Genomic DNA, 18718 nt, shown 5'->3' with positions numbered 1-18718 from the left:
CCCTTTGGTTTCCAGAAGGCCAGTGCTGTACTGAGTGGCTGTGCCAACAGGGTAAGGCTTCTCCTATTTGTTTTCTTCAACAATTTTAAAGATTCTGCAAAGAAGCAAGCAACTTGCTAGGGAAAGGCAATATAACTAATTGTATAAGTTAAATATTTAACCATTTAAATCTAACTTATTAGAAGTTCCTTTGCCCTCTCTCTGCCAATATATCTTTTCTAGAGCCTTTATTATCTTTCTCTTTAAGTAATAATTCCACTCGGACAGATTTATGTTAAAACTTCACATAAGTTTATCTTAATAAAATTGCTTCCTAGTTATATGGCAGGAAAATGCTTAATATTTGGCTTGCTGTGTTTTCTCTGATGTACATCAACAGAAACAGCTGAGTTATCTACAGTGTGAGTCTATTATTTTCACGTGTGCATGGCATTTTAGCTTTAGTTAATGGTTTACAAGACTTAGTTAAGTTTAACACTAACTAAATATAGATAGATGCGTCATTTTTACAGCATGATATTTGCTGCACTTACTGTGTTCCAAATGCTGTGTAAAGAAGTAGAAAAATTTCATGTGGCTCAAGTCCAGTAGTCACTCTCCTATGCCTGCTTTAATCTTCTAGCTGTATTAGCTGCTATTGTTAATCTAAAATGCTCTTGCTATTTTAGGAGATGCCTACGTAACACACGTTGCCAGCAATTGTACTAAATACTTCACTGCTGAACCAGTTGCTCAGGTACCCTGCCTGTCTTTGTTGCTATGGGAGATTGGAAGACTGTTACTGTGCCAGTGCTGTCATCAGGTAAACTGGTAATATTTTGAATTTAGTGGATTTGCTGACTTTACCACTGATGTTATAGCTGTTAAGAGAGAGAGATTGGAGTTTCATGCATGACATGTTTGACTAGTTAAGCAGAATGTTAAATAATATGACGTACATACAGTGCTTTGTTTTGGATTGAGTCCTTACAGAAATGCTACTGTAAAATACTGTCCCTTCACATGTATATAAAGGTTCTAAGACTTTTCAGTCACACTTTTTTTATTTTTTAAATCACACCTTTCAGGATATCTTGCATTTTCAGGGTTTCTTTACTTGTTCTATATTTTGCCTCATAAACTGATTACAAATTTATTAAAGGAGTAAATATTTTCTTGCCCACTTCTACCTAGTGGAAGAGTAAATTACAGCATACACTTAATATGAATAAGGATATCATACATTCTGTAAGAATTCTCACTAAATGCACAGCTTTTGCACCTGTGTAGAAAAAAAAAAATTTAAATTGTGTTGTAGCAAGCCAATTAGGAAGAAAGTTTGGGCAGTTTTTTCTTGGCAGATGAGTAAAATTTGAAAGATACTATACCTTAAAGTGTTACTGAGTTTTTAAATCTTCAGTGGAAGCTTATCTTTTTTTTTTATTGTGAATTGTTTAATATATGTCATTCTAGATGAAACTCTAAGCTCTAGAATTGTAAATTTATGTAAATAATAATTTGAGTAGTTAGGGATTTGATTTTTTTTTTTGTATGTGATATGTCCTAAACTATGAGCCCTGACTTGTTTCTTAATGTTTTTAACTTTTAGATAGCAAAAATATTTTTCAGTATACCTCAGAAAAAAGGATATCTCCCCCAAGCATGAACTCACAAGTGCTACGCTTGCCACTGCCTTCATCGAAAAGCATGCACAGCTTTTTCAGTGCCTTCTGCACGGAAGAGAATATTGAGCAGAGTATATCCTATCTCAATAGGGTAAGCCGGATCTTCTTGTTTATTGGAGGTTGTGTGAGGGTGACATTAAATCAGTTGTGGTAGTAAAGATTCACTGGATTAAGAAGGCTTCTTTCTTGATGCTCAGAAGCCAAAGTTGGTGGGGAATAGTTTTGTGTTTCCACCCCCCCCCCCATATAGGATTTCACATGATATTGTTTCTCTTGTGGAGAATTGTGAGAGATTGATCTAGTTATTTATTTCCTCCCCCCCCGCATTGTCTTTTACCAGGAATTGACAACATTGGGCTTTCCTTCTATTTATGCTGAGTCCAAAGGAAAAGAATTAAATTTAATATCTATCATAAATTGCATGAATGAATTGCTTGTACTGCAGCACAAGAACCTTCGAGCTCAGGAAGAAGTAGAAATGCAGCATCTGAAACTGGGTAGTGATATGGATCACTTACAGAACTGCTATGCTAAATTAAAGGTAGAAAACAAGATAATTCCACCAATATTATGCAGCACTTATGTTTAACAGATACTGTACATTCTTAACAGTGAGTGCTTTTTTTGGTTTTTCTCCCCACTACTAATCTGCATTTGTATTTTCATGTGCATTTTGGGGTTTGTTTTTTTTTTTTAAGTCTTTTTCCAGTTGAAAATTCCTTAAAGTTAGTGAAATATGAATTAATGAGAGAACTGAAAACTCGTTTAGAATTACAGCCTCTTTAATCAAGGAAGAGGGAAGACTGTTCGGATTGGAAGTGTTAATGCATGCTGTGGGTGAAAATGCTAAACCCTTCAGTTCATATCATTCAGTATCACTTAAAAGGATATGCCCAACTCTAAAAGATAAATTCCCACTATAATTGTAACGAGTAAAAGTGTAGGTAGCTTTTCTAGTTTGTGTCACAGGGTTATCATCAGTCTTTCTCCATATCTGTAGTTTTTCCCATGTTTTTTTTGTTGTTGTTTCTGGAGTCCTTGGATAGCTGACTACAAAGTCTCTTTGTAAGAATTGCTCAGAAGCTGTTGTCAAAACTGAAGTTACTAAGCTTCGTTTTATCACAGGATAAATACATGCACAAGGCCACTCGCTGTGGAGTAGCTGATACATTGGAAGTTCACAGCCTATGCTACTTCATGGGTACTTGTATGTGCAGTCATACTAGAAGAGTGTTGTTTTTCCCTTGATTCTGTCAAGAAAACTTAAAAGAAAAAGATTTCAGGGCCTTTTAGGCTTGTTTTTCACCGGGGCTGGCCAGCATTATCTCCTTGACAAATACTGCTGTAGATTATCAAAATCATAGTAGTCCTGCTGAGATTGTAGAAGCATTTTGATGTGACATTAAAAATCATGTGTAGCTCCACTCATTTTTATACAAACACTGTATAATGTTGGGTTCCAGAACACTCCAGTTAATTTACCAAGACAAATGGCTTAAGGTGGGGGGGGGGAACTTGTTAGTACTAGTTCAGTCCCAGGGCATTTAATTTAGCTGTCAGCTTGTAAGGTTTCTCACGTAAATTGTTTCGGGTACCATGCAGCGATCCTCTTGACTTCCACTATTGTTACCTGTATTCTGGTGTGGTTTGCTTAGAAGTTCTTGTTGCTTAAATATCTCTACACATTTGTAGCTCACTACATATACAAAGAAGAGCTTATATGTAGTGTTTGGCTCTGTCACTTAAGTTGACAGAGCCAAAACAAAACAATTTCAGTTTTGTTTGAGTCTCATATTTGTGGAAGACAACTTGTAAAATGCTAGTTTTGCCTAATCTGTTATAATGAGATCATCTGTCTAGCCTTACTCTGTATATGTGAAACTGACCATAGCAAAGCAAATGGGACCACTCTGCATATCTGTGTTAATTTTTCCCTTGATTATTTAACAGAAACATTCCAGTAAAACTGTAGTCTCAAATTCATACAGGTTGCTTAGTGTCTGCCTCACTCTCACAGTATAGATATGCTTACAGAACCCTGACTTAATGAAAAAGTAGTAACTGTATAAGATAATATCTGTTAAATACCAAGTCAAATTTTTTGTTTCTTGTGAGCAGGAGTGTTTCTTGTACTGGTGAATGTAGAACTTCTTGCTCTAGAAAGTAGAACTAAGTTGTCATTGAGAATGCAAGATCATCCCCAAAACATCAGAAATCAAATATATAGGCAAACTTACCTCAAGTGAGATGGTTTGGCAGTTTTGTTTGTGTGTGTGTGGTTTTGGGTTTTTTTTGTTTTTTTAATCCTTTGCTATTAATTCTTATTGATACTGAACTATCGACACTTTTTCTAGGAACAGTTGGAATTATCTAAAAGGGAAATAGTTGGACTTCAGGAAAGAGACAGACAACTGCAAAGCAAGAACAGAAATTTGCACCAGTTACTTAAAAATGAAAAGGATGAAGTGAGTTGTCTTATACATTAACACAAGTCATTACATAGATATTCAATAATATGTTTTTTTGCAAGGAGTCTTGTAATCACTTTGAATTGGTTTTTTTTTGTTGTTGTTGGTAAATGCTGTCTTTCATCAAAGTGAAATTGGCATGTTGCATATGGATAAATAGGTTCTGTAAGGGATAGGTCCAAGTTATACCGATAGTAGAGAGTACTGCAGAAATGCACATGTGCAGTTTTCTGAGGCTTTCTGTACTTTTGAGCATAGCTTTATCTTAGAATGTTTTAAAATATCAAAAAGTAGGAGGGGGCAATAGGATTCAGTCACTTCCTCAGACATTTGTGTATAGCAGCTCTTACTTTTTTGGTCATACTGTAGAGGAGAGCAAAAGACCAAAACGAAGGGAGGTGGGGGGAAAACCAGCCCAAAAACACAGTCTCACTAAACTTAGGAGTCTTGGAAGAACCAAGATCAGAAAACACTTTGAAATCCAAGACATGCTTAGTTTAGGATTTGTTTCTGGTGTGCTCCTTCCCCCCCCACCGTGCTTTACATGGCTCCTAAGTTTCTGTGAGTATTCTCTATGTTCATAAACATATTCATACAGCTAGCAATTGCAGTACTATCTGTACATAGTGAACATCCTAAAGTTCCAGCTTAAAATATTGAATATGCTCCATGTTTGTAAGGTTAAAACTGATAATTCAAAAGAAACCAACCCCAAGTATTGATAGTACAGGCCAAGAATGTGCTGTATGATATGTTATAGTGTTCTTTTAGACCAAATGGAATAGTCTGTCTTCCAGCATTCTGCTGCTCAAAATAAGAATTTATTTTTTTGTATAAACCTAACAAGCATACTTTTGAGTTAGAGTAAAACTAGATCCTGAACATTAATTACTGAAACCAAAAATATGCCTTTCTCTGCTCTTTTCAATAAAGGTGTTAAAGAAGGTTATGTGAATTGCCAGAACATGAGTTCAGTTGTACTTCAGAGGAACTATAGTATTAGAATATGTTGCTTATGATGTTGGTTTATGCAGAAAAGAAACTAAATCCCCGACATAAGTCTGAGGTCAGAATTCATGGGTTGGGAGAGTTCTCCTGATTCCTTTTGTTGCTTCCTTTCACCAGAAATACAGTTTAATAGAAGCATCATTTTGCTTCACGTGTTTTGGCTTTCTGAAGAAATTTATGTGTTTATGCTTTAGTTGAAGAAACACCGTTTTTGTGGGGTTGCTTTTAGGTTCAGAAGTTACAGAACATAATTTCAAGTAGAGCTACACAGTACAATCATGATATGAAGAGGAAAGAGAGAGAATACAACAAATTAAAGGAACGCTTACATCAGTTAGTCATGAACAAAAAGGACAAAAAGATAGGTAAGTAGCTCTGTGAATTTTACTACAGCAAAATAGCATATTCTGTATGTTAAAAATGCTTAAATTTGGTTCTGGGTATCTTTGAAGTCAATATGTCCCTCCTCTTGTAGATTTTTATTTAGATGTTAGCATGTTACATAAAAGATGTAATATTTCATGTCAGCTGACTGTGTAAGGCTAATAAACTTTTATATTGTTCTATAAGATTGTTTACTGAGCACAAACCAAATGGAGATCTTTACAAAATGAGCTTTTTTACTAGGGAGAATTATTTGGAATGAATTCCTAAGCTAGAGCTGTCTCTCCTCTATCTGCTTGCTACTGCTACGATCGCAAAACTTCGGATGGCATCATAAACCCTGTATTATGCCTACCAGTTACAATCGGGAAGGAACATTGCATGAGCTTTTTTCCCCTTGAGATACTACAGTCTACTTCTGTTAATGACAAGCAATGAGAAATTTTAGAGAGGGAGTAACACAAGATAGACATAGCATCTAGTGCTATGTGAAATAAGGAGAAAAGAAATCTCCTTTATCATGTGAGTACTCATATTGTGCTGCCCAAAAATTGTGTTCAAGACATTTATCAGTGCTATTTAGCATGAGTATACTTTTTTGTGGTGTGTTGCTGAAAATAGATATCAGTGTTATGTGATTAAAAAGATACCTGCACCTTTTGGTTCATATATCTGGCCCTAGAGTATTTATATCACTTCTCTGTAGTGGAAGGGAAGTTCTGCTCTTTCTCTCTTATCCCTCCTGCCACACCCCAAATGCTCAGCTGTTTGCCAACTGTAGTGCATGTTGTATTTCAGTAAGCTGGTTTAGTTCACTAAACCAGAAGTTACCGTTTGCTTGATAGCGAACTGGAATTGAGCTTAGACCTCTAATCTGTAGTGATGTGTTGGTTTGGGGTTTTTGGTGGTGGTGTGTTTTTTGTTTGTGTGGGTTTTTTGTTGTGTCGTGTCCCCCCCCCCCCCCCCAACGTGGACAAAGAAGTTTCTTTCGAGCAACATGTTGTGAAACATCAGGAAGTTGCTAACTCTAAACTGGAGATAAAACTGGCATTATTGCCAGAAGAGAAGTTAGAGTTGATAGACCATTGATATAAAGGTTGAAATAGGGATGAAGTTGTTGTTAAGAAATGCATAAGAAAGATAAGACAGGATGAGAATACATACCTCCGTGAGTTTCCAAACACAAAAATTATATTCTTTCCTTGACTATCTTATTCTTACTTTAAGCAGGGCAGTGTGGTTTCATATGGGTCTGAGGATTGAGGGGGATATTTAGGTAATGTGATCTCTTGACAATAACTACATGTAAGTGCAAATAGGTAAATGCAATGTCATCTGAATATTTATATATTTGCATGTTGTTTCACGCTTTGAAATATCCTTTTCATTTGTAGCTATGGAAGTTCTAAATTATGTTGGTAGAGCTGATGGGAAGAGAGGTGCATGGAGGACTGATAAGACAGAAGCCAGGTAGTTGTCTTAGAACAACATTAATTGAAGCATATATTATGGCTGTTATGTTGTTACTGTAAGATTTCTTCTTCCAGAAATGAAGAAGAAATGTACAAAGTTCTGTTAAGTGATTATGAACAACGCCAAAAACAGCTTTTAGTGGAAAATGCTGAGCTGAAAAAAGTTCTTCAGCAAATGAAGAAAGAAATAATTTCACTTCTTCCACCCCAGAAACAGAAACCTAAAGAAAGGTCTGAAGATGGGCCAGTAAGTATTCCTCAGTTAAAATTAAATCTGTCTGGTAGTTTGTTATAGTGCTGGAGTAATTTGATCATTTTTAAAAAAAAAAAAAAAGTAAACCTCTGGTGAGACTTGCAGTGAATTGCACATCCTCTGCAGTGCTTGAAATCCATCTGTGTTTAAACGTTCTACTGTCTGTGAACAATACCCAGTGTATTCTTCCCTGTTGGTCAATGGAAGGCTTGAAAGTATACTTTGAATGAATTCTAAATGCAGTCGCTACCTGTATGTAATTCTATATAACGATGCATTTCGGGTTTTGTCTTCCATACTAAGAGGTTGCTGCTAGCTTTCAAGGTACTTATGCAAAGAAACCAGGCTTCCCATAGAATCCATGTGGGTGGAGGAAATGTAATTAGGGTGCACTCCTACAGTATGTGGATTAGAGTAGCTGTTGGTTCCTTTTACAGAGCTGCAGGTATGTTCAAGGAAAATGTTTGATTTCTAACTAAAATGGCTTGTGGTGGTTTTTGTTTGTTTCCAGGTTTTAAGTATTTCTTTGTTTACATAGGATACTTTATTTTTATGGAACAGCACACTGCCCATTCATTGTTTATTGGAGAGTTTGTTTATTCCTTTTGCTGATTCCTTGCTAGAAGTTGCAGTTCTGTTTTGATGTTGGAGTGAAGCAGGGAATAATCTAGAAGGTTAACTGAGCTTTTTCTTAGCAATGAGAGAAAGAGTATCCCTGGGCATAAGAGAGTTGAAATACACAAAACATGCATAAAGGCTAGGTTCTAGGAATCATTCAAGATTGATAGTGTACTAGCAATAGGATAGTAAGAGAATATGGGTACTCTACAGAACAAAGTATGAAGTATTTCCTGTTAAATAGTACGTTGGTACGTAAGAATGTGTAGTTGGAGCGTTCTAGACTGTGCTGTTTCCGTGGAATCTAGTGCTTGCCATTTCAGAAGGTCCCCTGTCTGCTCAAGTTCCTGTACTACTTCCTGTATTTCTGAGCCACCTCAAGTGCATTTGTCCAGCCGCAGAATGTGCTGTGTAGAAAAGCACTAGACTCTGGCTGCTTCTTTGTAAGATGTGAATAAACCCTTAACATGACCGAGGGTTGTTTTGTTGTTGTTGTTGTTGGTTTGGTTTGGGTTTTTTGCATTTGATCCGTTTCATGCCTTCTCTAATTTATGCCACTGTAGAATTGGGGATAGTTTTTTGTCATGATAGGGACACTGCTTACTTTTTCTACATTTGTCAAATTAATATAAACAGGAAGAATGTTGCCCAAAACTATGGTTTTGCAGAAATAAATTATGTATTTAAGACTTAGTCTGTCCCACAATGTGTATTTTACATGGATTAGTTTTTTGTTTAGAAGTACTGGTTTGCTTTGTGAATATCTGAAAATAAATTTCTGTTTAAAACATTGCATCTGACAGTTCATGCTTGTTTGTGGCTCTTTAACATTTTGGTATGAAATCTGAACTCTTATTGAATCCCTTGCAGAATAAAAAAAAAACAACCCACAAACATTGCATTTGTGCTTAGAAATGCTAATTCATATTGATTCTTAGAAGGAAAAATACATCTTGAAGTGTGGCAGCTAGTGATGTAGTTGCATCATTTATCATTTTGCTTCCCATTTCTAAATAACAGCCATGAAACCAGCCAGACTCTCATCACAGTATTATCCAGAGGCCTACTCCAGACTGGGTTTTCATTGTGTTAGCATATATAAATATAAGTAAAGGAATAAGATGTTTCTTTATGAAGTGACATAAAACTCTCAAACCAACCAACAAAAAAACCCAAAAAAAAAATCCCACCCCCAAAAAAATCCCACCCCCAAACCAAAAGCCTGTGGTTTTTTTTATAGCTTTTGTTTTGCTCCTTAAGATCTCCTGTGATCCAGGTTTGAAAGAAAGTGCTTACTGCATATGTAAATTAATTACTTTGATGCCTTTGAACTTGGTTTTGTACTTCCCATCCCATTTTTCTTATCTACTTGGTAGATAAAGAAGGGGATTGTATAGAATGGTTTAGATGCTTGAGAAGAGTGTATTCATGCCAGGTATTCAAACGGCTATAACTTTTCAATTTAAATCTACTAAATTGTCCTGGGCTAGTCATCTCTTGACTATTTAGACTCTTATGTCTTAGCTCTTCAAGATAGCATTCAGGTTTGATGTTTGAACAGTAGTGTAAAATGGAAGCGGGAGAGGGAGGTGCTCGTTCCACTCTACCTTCAGCATGTTATGGGGTTTTCAGTCATGGAGAAAATAAGGCGGGGCAAATTACTTAATTCTCAACAGGAGAAAATCTTTGTCTTAAATACTATTCATCTATATACATATTTAAATAAACAAATACACGTATTTGGAGTTGTTTGCAGCTTCTTGTTTCTGCTTCTATAGGTGCTGTCAGACCTGGAGGAAGATATTGGAGAGTTAAATAAAGAGAATATGTGGGAACTGTCTTGTGAAACTGTGCGAGAGCAGCTTACCAACAGCATTAGAAAACAATGGAGAATGTTGAAAAATCATGTTGAAAAGCTGGATAACCAAGGTGACGTTTAACTGTATTATATGTACATATAAAATGCTACTGATAATTCCATTTGGTATCATGCTCTTAAGATTTACTTTACTGACTGCCTAAGCTAGAAGGAGGCTAAAATGGAAGGCGTTGTGACGTGGTAGACTTTCTGAAAGGGCTTGTGATCGGCATTTTTCTGTGTGAGTTTTAATTGTAGGTAGTTAGGGAAGCAATTGCATACTGAGCCTGTCATCATGAGAAAGGACACGATTATAGTTTGACACAGTAAACAGCAACTTCCTGAAGAAATAATTATTTTTCTTTTGAAAGTGCATGGCCTGTAGTAATGTTTGTTACCTTTCCCCACCTTTTTGAGATGTTCAAGTAATGCAGATGTAGCAGTCTGAAGTAATTGGATGCAAAACATGTAAATCCTGTCACATCCATATCTCTGAGGCTTCTTGTGGCATTCTAAAGTGAACTGGCTGATGGTATGGTGCTGGACTCTCCTCATTTCCAGCTGTTAAACAGCATTAAAAGACAGCTAAAAATATATAAAATTCTTTCCTAGTATTATTTTCCCATGCAAGCAAATGCTGCTGCTACCACAGGGATGTTTGCAGTCAAGAATAAGACTGAGAAGGTCACGCATGCAATTGCAAATAAGAGCAGATGGTCTATGAGAATATGTTTATACCATAGAAAGGATTTTAAGAACGCCTGTTCTGAGTAATACTTGATTTGGTGTAACTAACTGATAAAATAGTTGTAAGCATGAGGAAAAATGTTTCAAGTATTTGCTATTTTCTTGAGTCACCTTTTTGTTTTTTGGATTTATAGAGATGACCAGAGTCTAGTCCTTTACGATTCAATTAATGTTCAAATACTGGCATCAGGGGATCAAAACTTGTCTCATTACAATAACTGTGATAGCTATGCATGAAATTAAATAAAGCAGTATGTAATTATACAAAATACATTTTATTCCTCTCCGATTTATTCCCTTACTGGGATGAAAATATGCACACAATGTTTGCATTTCCCCTTCACAGGACTTGAAGGAAAAGGCTTTCTTTTTATATCTGTGATAAATATAGTTACTGTTATATTTTTATGAATGCACAAGCCTTTCAAAAACGGGCTCAGAAGAATAGGCTAACAGCATGTCAATGAAAAGAAGTCTTCAGTTGTCTTTGATTTTTCTTTTAAATAACTGCTGAAACAAGTTGGTTTTTTGTGTGACACTTTTATTGCAGTGCAGACTCTTGGTTTACCTTGGGGAATGTGAAACAGCTATGTTTTCATTGCCATTTTTTTCTGAACTGGATTTTGTGCATAATTACATGTGTAGCACTAATTCTGCATCTCTTGTCTCTGATAGAAGTGCTTTTGAATACACGGTGTATCTGTCTTCCAGGATGAAATAAATAGAGTCTAAAACCTTTAGCTATTGCTATGAGTCCCTGATGTGAGGGATTTTTTTTGTTTTTGTTTTTAAGTAGCTTTTTTTCCCCCCCTTAGTGTCACTTGTAAATTCAGGAGCTTTGAGTGAGAAAGATGTCATCTCAAGAGAAGACCATGAGCTGGAAACTGAAAAGCTAGAGTTAGAGATTCAGCAATGTAAAGAAATGATCAAAACTCAGCAACAGCTCTTACAGGTAGTAGGCTTTAATTTTTCTTATTTTTCTCAACTGAATCTAAGCTTTTTTGTTTTTTAATGTGCCACTTTTCTCACCTCTGAGCCTTTCTCCATTCTTTGATAATGCTTTTTAAATAAAAATCTTAATGGTTGGTGTGAGTATAGGTGTGCTAGTGGGTTGGTTAGTAATTTAATGACCTTGTAATCCTGGTAGGAATAATTTGGGGGGATAAGGAAAGGTAAGGAAGGCTGATGAGGTCAGCTGAACAGGGACATTTTGCTTGCCATCTCAAACTCTGCCCCCACCAGCCACCAGCATGATACTTACTACATTGCTTCCATATTAAACTTCAACCATTTTTCTGATAAAACTGAACCTGTGGAAATACTGCACCTCTTAACAGTCACTCCCAAATTAATGTTTGTGTCTTCTGTTGCTTTATATCTGCAGCAGCAGCTTATGTCTCCATGTGACGATGACACCACTCTGTTACTACAGGACTGCTATTTGCTGGAAGAAAGAGAGCGTCTTCAGGAAGAATGGAGACTATTTCGAGAACAAAAAAAGAATTTTGAGAAGGAACGAAGAAGTTTTACAGAAGCTGCTATTAGATTAGGACTTGAGGTATTAGAAAAGTGGAAAGGTATTAGAAAAGGGAACTCCTATGAACAATGAGTTACGATTGTTAAGTAGTTTTACCGTTATATGCACTAAAGTGCAGCCACCCAACAATATCTGTTTGCTAACGTTTACAGAGAAAGATCATTCCCATACTGTGTAAAACATCTTTGGTCATTGTAGGAGATCATTCTGTTGGCATTTCAAAAAAACAATTTTTTTGTCTGTATTGGAAAATACAGTTGCTGCAACTGGAATGACCTATTTTTGTTTTAGCTTTTGAAATACCTAATTACTACCAAAAATCAGTCCACTTATTCATTAAATCCTTTAATAGGTGCTGCTTAAGTTTTGGGTTCCTATGAAAGCAAGGCCTATGCAAATTTCGGTCAAATTTGGCTGTGGGATTGAATGCTCAAAGGTACTCGATTCCTGAACTTTTGTGAAAACCAGTGACTATTGCAGAAACGCAAAGGAATTGCTGCCTTTCCTTTAGTAGGGTCGTCATCTGTTCTGTTCTTGTAGTTAAGCTGGCCAGTGAGTACACAAACTGGAAGGCAGTCAGGGTAGATGTGTCTCTAAATGAGCTCTAGCATGTGTGTCCTTTGGTTTAGCCAATAGTTAAGACCAAGAACATGAAGGGGCTTACAAGTTTAGCAGGGAAAGGAGGCCATGATGATGTGGTCGTGAAACTATGATGGTACAAATATGACAGGAAAAAAAGCCATTGAAGGAAAAAAGAAATGGACTTTAGATTTATTGTTCACAGAACTGCTTCCTTTGACACACAGAGGAGAAAGTTGCAGTGGGATGTGATTGTAATTTATAAAACTGTGAATTCAGTTGGTCAGATGAAAGCCGTACTGTTGTTCACCAAATCTCTTAAGATTAGGACTAGAGGGAACTCGTAGAAACTGCTTGAAATTAAGTCTAAAACATACCTAAAAGGTACCTTTTTTTTATATATGAAGTAGTTGACTTCTGGATTTTGCTGCCATAGAAGATTGTGAAGGCAATCAATACCAGCAGATTGAAAAAGCAGTTGCCCAAGCTCATGAATAACACATCCACAGATGGATACTAAAAGGGGGGAAGAAGAGGGTGCCTTCCAACATCTCTAATCGAATGACTTTTGGGGCTGGGAACCTCTGAGGAAATGCACTGCAGAAAGTGGCCAGGTTCATGTGATCTCATAAGCAGCATCTCTTGTGGCCATTGTTGGAGACAGAATACTGAGCTAGATGGACAACTTGTCTGACTCAAGACAGCTGTTTGTTTGTTTGTTTTGGTTTTTTTTAAGCTGTAAAATTTATTGTAAAGAACATAAAATACTTCAGATTTTACTTGAGTTACTGGTACAGCAGTAGTTCACATGGTGACAAATATTGACTCAGACTACTACATACAGATATGTATTCTTCAACTTGTTAATTTAATGTTATTTGCATTTTAATGAGTTCATGAATTTCATGTTGGGCCTTGAATTCAGCTTTAAAAGTCTTAAGTGATAATAAATTATAATTGTTTGTCAAGAAATGTTGAGGATTACATTGCAGCATAAGTGTAACTACCCATGCTTCTGCTTGTTAAAATGCTTAAGTATGAAAAGAGAAGCAATGCTGTAAGCTTTGTAGGTGTTTGTGAAAGTTTGCGTCAGAGTTCAGCTTGCTCCATTTGCTACGGACATAGTAGAAATAATTTTATATAATGGGGATATCCTGTTTCACTGATGGCTTTTGGAGATGAAATAGCTTGTTGCTTGATTCCAGAGCCATTGGATCTTTTGGAGGTTGTCTTTTAGCCATTATTTTCCTTTTCTGTGCTCAGAGTGATTGGAAAATAAAACAACCCCTTTCTTTCTGCCCCAGTTTTGAATGGAAGTAATCAATGCGATTTTCAATGTCATTTTTATCTGTTTAGGAGAAGGCTCAGGGTTGAGGTTTAAGCAGTAATCCTTATTGGCAGCTGCCCAGAAATGAGGGCTACCTCCAAGAGGTAGTGCTACACTGAGGGGGAAGGGGAGCACAGGAGGCAGCGAGAGGAGATTGTGTCACTGGAGTGGAGAACAGTAAAATGAAAGGATTAGTCAGACCTCTGTGAAACAAATCATGGGGTTTAGCTTGTAAATAAATACCTCCTTAGCTAATCCTTGTTGGATTCAAAAGCTTGCTCACATGACTGTAATTCTGGGTTAAACTGCTGGCTCTCCTTAATTACATAGACATGTTACAACTTTTGCTTTCTCAGATAGAATAACATGAATTTAATGTGAACTAAGCTTGTTCTTGTGGTCATAAGTGTAAACTGTCATTTCTTTTCCTAGAGAAAGGCATTTGAAGAAGATAGAGGAGCGTGGCTGAAGCAACAGTTCTTAAGTATGTCTACTGATTACAGGCACTCTGAAAATGTGACAACTCCAAGTGCCTTCTTAGGAAGCAAGTATTTGGTTCATTCTTGTAATGTGTTTCTTTTCCCCCTGTTTCAACTAGAAGATGCAAATACGAACAAAACTATTAAAAAACCCAAAACTTCCCAAGACAAATCTTACCACATATCTGTATGCCTCTACCTGTCAGGGTAACTGATAGTTCAAAATCTCCTTTCAAAAAGGGAATCATGATAACTCCCTCCCTGATAATTACATATGTAATGAATTTATATTTGTGATCTAGTGAATGTCAAGTACCTGACAGCACAGCTGTGAAGAACAGGGAACTTTTAGAATTACTAAATTAAACTAAATGTAAGCATACTAATTGCCAAGACAGTTGAAGAAATCATGACCTATAGAGATCTGTATGGATTAGAAACAAGTTTTGGAAACAAGAGCATCATAATATGGAGAGAGCAGCATTAATTATTTGGGATGAGGTAACATTAAACATGCATACACATACATATTCAGTAAAAAAAGAATGCTTTGGAAAAAGAAATAGTGAAAAGAGCATAATGATAACAAAAATAAATTTGAGCAATAAACAAATTTTAAGATTCAAATCTTCATAAAGGAATAATTTCTTTAGAAAAGATAAAATATGGCTATGTGACATAGTTTGGAATATTGTTTTTATTGAAAGTATTTTTTACTTCCTTTCTCCTACAATTTTTTTTTTTCTTTCAAGTTGGTAAGTTTATTTTTCATCCCCTTATGCCTGAATATGCACGTGCAGTGTTTTGGTCTTCACCACTGAGTCTCCAATACTTCCTAAGGTCGGGGAGCGCGGGGTGTGTGTGTGAGACAAAAAAGGGACAGGGGAGGAAAAAGTAGCAACAATCTCTGTTAAATAGATTCTTGTTGTGGCAGCCAACATTTACAGATAAATGTGTGAAACACCTGGCAAGTAAAGATAGCTTGAACTTGTATTCTTGTTAGATAAAGTAGCCTGCGTCGTGTTCTGGGTTCTCCTTGTTTCTCCTCTGTGCAATTCCTGTAGTGCTTCTGTAAGTGTGAAATGAAATGATCTTCCACAGTAGGAAAACTTTTATTTTTAGGAACAGAATTGAGGTTGTTTGGCTGTTGCTCATGAAGAATGACTTAATTTAGTGATCTGTGAGCAACTTGAGATCTGTTTAACATTCATTGTACACTAGAGCTTTTGATTTGTAATTGCCTTTTTCCCAATTCTAGTGTTTCTGGATATATTTAATGCCATATTTTCTCTTCTAAATAGCATTCTTCAATCTTTTATATCCTAATCATAAGCTACTGGATAATAGTAGTAAAAACAAAAATGTGTCTGCCACACAGAGAATCATACTCCATTTGGATATTACTCCACAGGTTATCATTAGAATTGTTTAATGTTAAATTTTCCTTTTTCACAACACTTGTCCAAAGGCTCTTAATTCTGTAGTGCTGTGACTAATACTGTAGAATACAGAATCATTCTATTTTCCACTTCATATGAAAGCTGTGAAATCTGAATGTGAGGAAGAGTTAGCGGGGATTGATCTGGCACTGCCAAGTTTGGCCACATCTTCCATTGACTTTAGTGATGGTTAAGTTCATATAAGGGCTAAGGCATCTAACTTACTGCTTTTAACTTTTTTTTTTCTATACTCTGGCAAGTTTGCAAGTTCTTATGTTGGTGTTAATTACTGTATATGCATGCTGGAGAAGTTTTTACTTAAGGAGTAAAAAAGCTTTATCAATTGTAAAGCAAGAAACTTCACATTTGAGTGACTTGACCTCAATATGACTACTTGCCGTGGTGGTTGTGTATGTAAAGGCTTCATTTTCAAATTTAGAATCCTAATTTTAACATAACTTCATTCAATAGCATTAAGTGTACTTACAAGATTTTAACACAGATCTATAACAATAAGATTTATTATTATAGACATGCCGTAAGATGTTTGGTGTGTTTTTTTTTGAAGTAGAAGACATAAAGAAGCAAGTCCTTCAAATGTTTTTGGTTGCACTGTAGTTTAACTGTTGATACGTATATTTCTTAGGTTCTGACCAAGACAATCGGTTAGTGAAATCCACATCTCAGCAAAGAAGACCTCAGTGTATGTTGAGTGGTCCTGTTTCTGCAGAACCTTGCCAGACATCTCAGTATATTACACGTAACAGGTACCTGAAATGATGTTTCAGATGGTTATTTTTATAGTGCTAAACTCTGTGTAGAGCACAGAGACTAAGTTGTGATAACTTACAGAAAGCCTAATCTAAGGCTTATGACTGATACATAGCAAAACATATTAAACATCATATAAAAACAGTGTTGTGTTTCTATCCAAAAGCATAATTTATTTGCATTGTAACATTCTCTTTTTCCCAGTTCCAGTGCTGCATCAAAAAAACCTGCTGGAGATAGCAAGCCAAATCAGTGGGTGGAAAGTGACAAAGAAGAAACCGAGTAATGCACAAAGTCATGGGAAGACTCTGGGGTTGGCACTCTGCTATGTAGAAACTTGCACATAGAACAACTGCCTTAGACTTCCTAGGGTTGCCTGCTGGGTTTTTTGTTAAAGACTTGTTCATAAACGTAACATTCTAAAGTGAAACGGAATGCTGTGAGTTTGATCATTCTAGAGGATTACGTGGTCATCTGAATTGTGGTGCGCGTGTGTGTGTGTGTGTATGTGCGTGCACATGGCTTTTATTTTTTAGACCATTCTTTGCCTCTTTTTCTTGCAACTCTTGAAAGAAGATAATTTAAAAATATATAAAAGCTTTGATATTTTTCTAGTAACAGAAGCTCTGATTCTGTGAATGAAGCAATGGTCTGAAACTTTGACTGTAATGAAATATTGGATCCTAATGTTACCTTTCATCACAGGCAGAGACAGCACTTTTAGAAATTGTTTAATTATTGGAAACATTCATTTATGTCTCAAGTATAACTGGCATTAAAACTTCTTTTGCCTCAACTTGAATGTACAGTATACTGTAGATTTTTAACAAAACAGGTTCTATATTTATTAAGTTGTGTGATTTGAAAATACCTCTTTGATATTTCAGATGACTTAAAGCGCAAAATCTTTATATATTTGTAAATAGACAAAGTGATTACGCGGAGAAACCATGAAATGAAACACATGCATACATAGTATTATTTTACATGGCATTTTAAATTGTTTTATAGTGATACTCAGTTTACAGATGCATTAGGTATTTCAATGGTTCAGTCCAGAACCAAATTACTTCAAATGTGAACAATAAACGTGTAATTCTATTCTAAGAAACCCTGGTTCTGTGTTTTGTATGCACTAAACTTTTAAGCTATCATGGTTGTAGGGCTGCACACTATGTCAACAAATCTGATGCTGGTTTTGTATTTTGTTAGTTTTTCTTTTTAATTGACCCCAGAATCTTTTTTTGGCGTAGCCTTTGGGAAATCTGTTTTGTTTATAATGTAATAAAAATAGCCACGTAGAGGTAAGATGTTTCAAAGTCTCACTCACTTGCCTCAAAACATGCACTTTTCCTTGCCCATTACAAATCCATCTCGTCTTTTGTTGGGTTTTCATGCATCTGTGAGCGCATGTGTATAGCTCTGATCCTACTGTAATTGCCCTTTTGGAAGATGTCTAAGACACTTCTGCCTTTCTCGGGGTCATAGGAAAGAAACTAACCCTGAAGCTTAGAACCCTTCACTGAAAACGCATTGCTGCTCTGCCTGTTATCTTCAGAATTGGATGCAACAGAGTGATGGGACTACCTGGAAAAATAGCAATGGAAAAACAGGAAAGAGAAGAAGCTGGAGTTCTCCAAGAAGCTAAGACAGAAAACTGCGGTTTCTGCTGATTAGTTCAGTACCTTGAGTTACAGCCTGAGATGGAGCAGTAGCCAATGCAAACCGCAGAGGATACTTGTATTATGGTTCTTGCACAGCACCCTTAAGGAAGCAGAAGTGTATGTAACTATATTCTTGGCCAGCTTTCTGCTGCATAGGTAGTCTGGTTAGAAATACAATACAAATGACATAATGTTTCTTATTGAGGGGGAACTGGAGAAATAAATAAATGGGTGATCATAGTCATGTCATCTGCTGAAAGGGTTTAGCAGTGTATAGTTACTGTTGAGCTTACACCTTCCCCACAACGTGTTGGACAGCTCTTGCCTGAATTTTAGTTATGATATATTGGCAATTAAGAGGGAGAACAGCACTTCACATGTAGGGTGCTTATGTTCAAGCTAGTCGGTTATTCCAGGCCCGGAAGGCCATAGTTGAGGCAATATCCGTGT

At 36.3% G+C, this 18718-nt stretch overlaps 1 protein-coding gene across 1 annotated transcript; it reads left to right on the top strand.

Annotated features, from left to right (window-relative positions):
• Positions 1 to 759: 759 nt before the first annotated feature.
• On the top strand, positions 760 to 16890 carry SSX2IP (SSX family member 2 interacting protein; the record flags this gene model as incomplete). Its single annotated transcript, XM_082311907.1, has 13 exons — positions 760 to 802; positions 1589 to 1755; positions 2005 to 2205; positions 4019 to 4129; positions 5370 to 5505; positions 6919 to 6994; positions 7072 to 7243; positions 9646 to 9796; positions 11288 to 11424; positions 11857 to 12030; positions 14348 to 14480; positions 16480 to 16600; positions 16809 to 16890. The coding sequence occupies 13 exons, from the start codon at positions 760 to 762 to the stop codon at positions 16888 to 16890; spliced, it is 1704 nt and encodes a 567-aa protein (XP_082168033.1).
• Between the last annotated feature and the right edge of the window lie 1828 nt (positions 16891 to 18718).

Source organism: Platalea leucorodia, assembly GCF_965183815.1.
Source record: "Platalea leucorodia genome assembly, chromosome: 5".
In the NCBI taxonomy this organism is placed as follows: Eukaryota; Metazoa; Chordata; class Aves; order Pelecaniformes; family Threskiornithidae; genus Platalea; species Platalea leucorodia.
The sequence above is the reverse complement of the archived record's forward strand: the minus strand, read 5'-3'. Positions and strand labels throughout refer to the sequence as shown.